Below are 5,408 nucleotides of genomic sequence, written 5' to 3'. Positions count from 1 at the left end.
TGCTTTATTTGGCAGAATCCCTTCTGCTGTGGGCTATCAGCCTACCCTGGCCACCGACATGGGTACCATGCAGGAAAGAATCACCACCACCAAGAAGGGATCTATTACCTCTGTGCAGGTAAAAAACAGTGAAATGGATGAAGGTCTAATTTATATAAAAGTATATACATGGGGGGCCTGGGTGGCTCAGTCGGTTAAGCGTCTGACTTCGCCTTAGGTCATGATCTCACGGTTCGTGGATTTGAGTCCCGCATCAGGCTCTTCTGTGCTGAATGTTTGCTCAGAGCCTGGAGCCTGCTTCGGATTCTGTGTCTCTTTCTCTATTTGGCCCTCCTCCACTCACACTCTGTCTCACTCTGTTTCTCAAAACTAAATAAATGTTAAAAATATATATATATGTGGCACCTGGGTGGCTTAGTCGGTTAAGNAAAAATATATATATATATATATATATATGTATACACACACACACACAAAGTATAAAACCTAGTTATGGATCTCTCAAGGTTTTTAACATGGTTAATGAGCTCCCTGAAATATGTCTGATATTCTATGTGTAGAGACCCCAAAAAGTTAAGAAATGCTCATTTAAGGTAGTTGACGGCATGTATGTGAATGTAGATTACAAAGTAGTGGTTTCTAGCCTGGGGAGTCTGAGATGCATGGAAACTGGGCATTAATTATGCACTGTACTAATGTGCTACACTGTGTGTTTTCAGACATCTATAGTTTAAGTAATAAAATATCTGAAGTGTCTAAATTGTAGTAACTTTCAGTGAACCATTGCAATCATGCAGATTTTTTTGTTTTTAACTAAAAGTGTGGGTATCACTATAGTAAGGTTAAAATGTAGGATGAAGAACAAAAGGAATGACAATGAAAATTTTTTCATCGCAGCTTGGAGGGACCAGATCATCTGTAAGCTCACTTACTAGGTATTAGGGATGGTAAGACTTCTTTGAGGTGGACTCTTAAATGTTAAGAAGTTGGAATGAAATGATGAGAGGTCAGAAAAGGAGGGTGCCTTAAATGGAATCATTTGTCTTCCTGCTGCTCTTCATGGGTTCTTGACTCACTCTAGGCTATCTATGTGCCTGCCGATGACTTGACGGACCCTGCCCCTGCCACTACCTTTGCCCATTTGGATGCTACCACTGTGTTGTCCCGTGCTATTGCTGAGTTGGGCATCTACCCAGCTGTGGATCCTCTGGATTCCACCTCTCGAATTATGGATCCCAACATTGTTGGAAATGAGCATTATGATGTTGCCCGTGGGGTACAAAAGATCCTACAGGTGAGTACTGCAGGTGAGACCAGTGTCCATAAAGTCATACAGTGGGTATTTGGGTGTAATATTAAGACCAAATCCTTCCTGGTGACTTGTGTGATTTGCTTTGGAGCAAAGAAAGAGGAGACCTGCGGTTTCTATTAAAGAATATTAATGAGGGGCACCTGGGTGGCTCAGTTGGTTGAATATCCAACTTCAGCTCAGGTCATGATCTCACTGTGAGTTCGAGCCCTGCATTGGGCTCTGTGCTGACAGCTCAGCTTGGAGCCTGCTTCAGATTCTGTGTCTCCCTCTCTCTGCCCCTCTGCTTCTCGTGCTATCTCTCACTCAAAAATGAATCAACATGAAAAAAATTAAGGGGCACCTGGGTTGCTCAGTTGGCTAAGCGGCCAACTTCAGCTCAGGTCGTGATCTCACAGTTTGTGGGTTTGAGCCCTGCATCAGGCTCTGTGCTGACAGCTCAGAGCCTGGAGCCTGCTTCGGATTCTGTGTGTCTCTGATCCTGCCCTGCTCACACTGTGTCTCTTTCTCTCTCAAAAATAATAAACATTAAGAAAAAAAAATTTTTCTAAATGATTAAGTTTTAAAAAAAGTATTAACGAATTCTCTTGGGTTTCCAGGTACTTAGATTTAGAATCTATTTTTTCTAATGGCACTAGACAAAAGTAGGGAGAATAAGACATGATCTTAGACACTGAGGGCCCTCAGCCTCCCAAGTATATAATTTCACTACTTAACTGTTTCACTTACAAAGTGAGGTAATGTGCTAAAATGCTTTGTACAGAGCTTGTTGTGGAAACAAGTTGGTATTAATTCTTAGGTTTTTGTCCAAATTGAAAAGAATGTGAATATTTATTCAGGCCTCCTGTTTTCTCATAGGACTACAAATCTCTTCAGGACATCATTGCTATCCTGGGTATGGATGAACTTTCTGAGGAAGACAAGTTGACTGTGTCCCGTGCACGGAAAATACAGCGTTTCCTGTCTCAGCCATTCCAGGTTGCTGAGGTTTTCACAGGTCATATGGGGAAGCTGGTACCTCTGAAGGAGACCATCAAAGGTTTCCAGCAGATTTTGGCAGGTGAGACTGCCTGTGTAAAGCTGAACATAAAATAGCAGAGAAGCTGAAATCTCTTGAATACTCTTCGCACTATGTTCCCATTCCAGCAGTCATCAGGGATTATATAAGTATATTGTGCCTAGCTGTAGAATTTTTTTCGTTAAAACCACACACAACAAAACTATTGTCTGTCAGTGTTCTTTGGAAATACTGTCTTTACTTCTGAGAGTAAAACTTATATTGATTGTTGTCATCCAACACTTACTGAGTGCTTTCCGTCTTGGCTGCTACTCTTCGGCGTGAATTATAGATCCTTATAAGGAAGGCATTATATCTTGTTTTTACAAATCAGGAAATTTGAAGCCCAAAAAAGTTTAAAATAACCGGTCCTGATACCATCCAGCCAAGGTAGAGCACAAAAATTGAATCCAGGTTATGTGGCCAGGACTATTTATTCATAATCCATACTGTATCCTGTGTTGTAAATTCGGTTTAAGACAGAAGTCTGTTAAAAGATTTCTTGGATGACACAAACTCATGATATTCTGACAGGTGACCCCAAGTGAAGTATGTATATACCACAAAAAGTTTATTTTTCCACTTATGACCAGTGAATTTTTTTCCCCATATAGGTGATTATGACCATCTCCCAGAACAGGCCTTCTATATGGTGGGACCCATTGAGGAAGCTGTGGCAAAAGCTGATAAGCTGGCCGAAGAGCATTCGTGAGGAAATCCTTTTGACAAACTAAGCGCTTGTCCTCTGTGCTGTACTTCTTGCCCCTAATCCAAAAATCTCAGTTTGCTCCATAGGCCACATCAGAGCCTTGATTGAAGACATTGTATTCTGTCTGAAGAGTATTTAAGGTTTCCAATAAAACGTACACCCGTCAGAATTGGTCTGTTTTTCTTGGTCCTGACAACATAACCAACACTGAATATTAAGAGTGGCTGTAAGAAACAGCACAAAGTAGACCACATATGTTTGAAATGGGGTCATCAAAAATGAAAAGCCATTGTCTTCATGGACAACTGTGGGGTCTTATGAGGGGTTCCCTGTAGATGATGTGATCTCAGTAGCAGGTCTCAGCTTTGGCCTTTTTGTTATTTGTCAAAGCAAATTGATTGTTTGCTCCTTGATTATTCTATGTAGTTTATTCCTGCGTGGTTAAAAAGCACAGGGATATTTTTACAAGAGCATATATTGTGGAAAAACGGGTCTGGACCCGTTGTAGACCGAACAGGGGTTAATCAATGAATGAATTTCTAGGAAATGTGTGTTCTGAAGGATTAATAACTACTGTGTAAAAATCGAGTTAAAAGGGCCCCCTCTGTCTTACCTAGGCTTTTTTTTCCTTTTGCTTTGCTCCTTCCCCTCCCCCACCTTCCTTTTTTCAGAAAGTGATCCTGACTAGTGCTTGCTGATTTATTTTTTGGGCAAGCCTAGAGTATGATTCCTTGAGGCAGTGCATGGTGAAAATAACCATGAGGCCTAATCCTGAGCTCTGCTAAGATCCTTTAGGAAAGTTGGGAGAGATTGAATCTTAAAAGGAATACCAATTTCCTGGGTTTGTGGGGGTGGGGTTGGGCTTCTGAACTAAATAATGGAATTAGATAAGTTGCCTTTAATTTTAGCCACTAAAAGCTCAGGGTTGGGAGTACTCAAAAGTAAGTTTCAGTGTGAAACAAGTGCAAGGTCAGATTGGTGCCCCATAAGTGTTCTTTTCTGAGCCAGGGCCCATCTCCTACTGCCCTCTGGTGGTAGGACTGGAGGCTGCAAGAACTCTGATCTCACCATTTTGAAATCCATAAAGGCCATTTGCGGGGATGTGGTTCTTAGCTAATGACTGTTTACAAACCAGCTGGGGCTTTTGTCCTGAGGAGGAGCCTGCGTCTAGAGGCTCCACCCCTGAGGCATTCAAGTTGGGTAGAAGCAGGGCGGGGACAAACATCCCATTTCAGAGGCCCCGGGGGGGCTGAAGGTTGGGGAGGGGCCTTGGGAAAGGTGCCAGGGGTGGAGTAGGGGCCTGCAAGTTTCCTCCCATCTGCCTATGACGTCCTTGGCACTAGTCTCTCTTGTGTCATGATTTGGACAGAAGGTGGAGCCCCTGAGCCGACTGTGCCTGGTCGTTTGCTCCCAGAAAAGCCTGGATTTGGGGAAATGCTGAGTTATGGGGGTGGGGGCACTTCCTCTAGGTCCTGACTCAAGTGGGTAAGAAACTGGTGCAGAAATGCCCCAGGATATGGGTCAGCCCTTTCTGCTTTGTTTTTCCTTGTTACCCAAATGCAGACCTGGTAACTGATCCTTAAGGTCGTTTGTATCCCTTCATCCCCTCCTCCACACGTTTACGTGTCTCAGCATTCATCGAGAACCTTCTCCTCACTAGCTGCAACTACTTATTTCCTTCCCCCTTTACCACTCTCTTCTACCACGCCTCTGGAGTGTCAACACAGATCTAACCTTCCTCCATATTTCTCCTGGTTCTGCCCTGTCCTCGCCTCCTCCTCCCTCTCCACCCAGAGAAAGCCCCGCCCTTCCCTCCTCCCTCCCCACCCCAGTCTGTCACACAGGGACATCACCCTACAGCAGTTCAGGCTGTGGTTCGCAGGAAGCATACATTGGCTTTTTGATTCGTGCTAGTTCCCAGCTCACAGTTTAGGAGGATCTAACACCAGCCTTCACGTGAAGGGGGAACCAAGGACAGTGAGGAGCTGGGTGGTCCCAGCCTTGGAGCCCTGCCAGCTGGACATGGGTAAGTATGAGGACCAGCCCCGGGGGAAGGCCTGAAGGATGCCTACCTCCCTCCCTGGCTGACTCAGCAGGGGTGGGGCCTAACCTTTGCTCTTTTGGGGGGGTGAAGGAGGGGAAATGGGACTATAGGGGCACAGGGCTTAGATAGTGAGGCTGCCGACCAAGGGATCATGAACATTTGCAAGCTCCAGTTCCCAGGAAGAGCCTGAGACTGTGCCACTCAGGTCGGGGCTCTCCCCACCTCACTGTGTCCCCCTTCGCCCCCAGACTGCCCCTTGCCCCTCCCCCATTTAAGCTGCTGAGATTCA

General features: G+C 44.8%; 2 protein-coding genes across 4 annotated transcripts in view; both read left to right on the top strand.

Annotated features, from left to right (window-relative positions):
• Window positions 1–3,244, top strand: part of ATP5F1B (ATP synthase F1 subunit beta) — a 7,173-nt gene extending 3,929 nt beyond the window's left edge. The window contains exons 7-10 of the mRNA XM_077757527.1: window positions 1–118; window positions 1,082–1,294; window positions 2,168–2,369; window positions 2,981–3,244. Coding sequence (XP_077613653.1) covers window positions 1–118; window positions 1,082–1,294; window positions 2,168–2,369; window positions 2,981–3,078 — 631 coding nt within the window. The 3' untranslated portion in view covers window positions 3,079–3,244. The remainder of the gene's footprint in view (window positions 119–1,081; window positions 1,295–2,167; window positions 2,370–2,980) is intronic.
• Window positions 3,245–4,932: 1,688 nt separating this feature from the next.
• The window catches only part of BAZ2A (bromodomain adjacent to zinc finger domain 2A), a 35,128-nt gene continuing 34,652 nt past the window's right edge, over window positions 4,933–5,408 (top strand). For all 3 annotated transcript variants that reach the window (XM_077757517.1, XM_077757514.1, XM_077757515.1), the window contains exon 1: window positions 4,933–5,101. The gene's annotated coding sequence lies outside the window, so the exon portion shown is untranslated. The remainder of the gene's footprint in view (window positions 5,102–5,408) is intronic.

Source organism: Crocuta crocuta, unplaced genomic scaffold (genome assembly GCF_008692635.1).
Source record: "Crocuta crocuta isolate KB4526 unplaced genomic scaffold, BGI_CrCroc_1.0 scaffold549, whole genome shotgun sequence".
NCBI lineage: Eukaryota > Metazoa > Chordata > Mammalia > Carnivora > Hyaenidae > Crocuta > Crocuta crocuta.
This window is presented reverse-complemented; position numbering and strand designations above follow the sequence as displayed.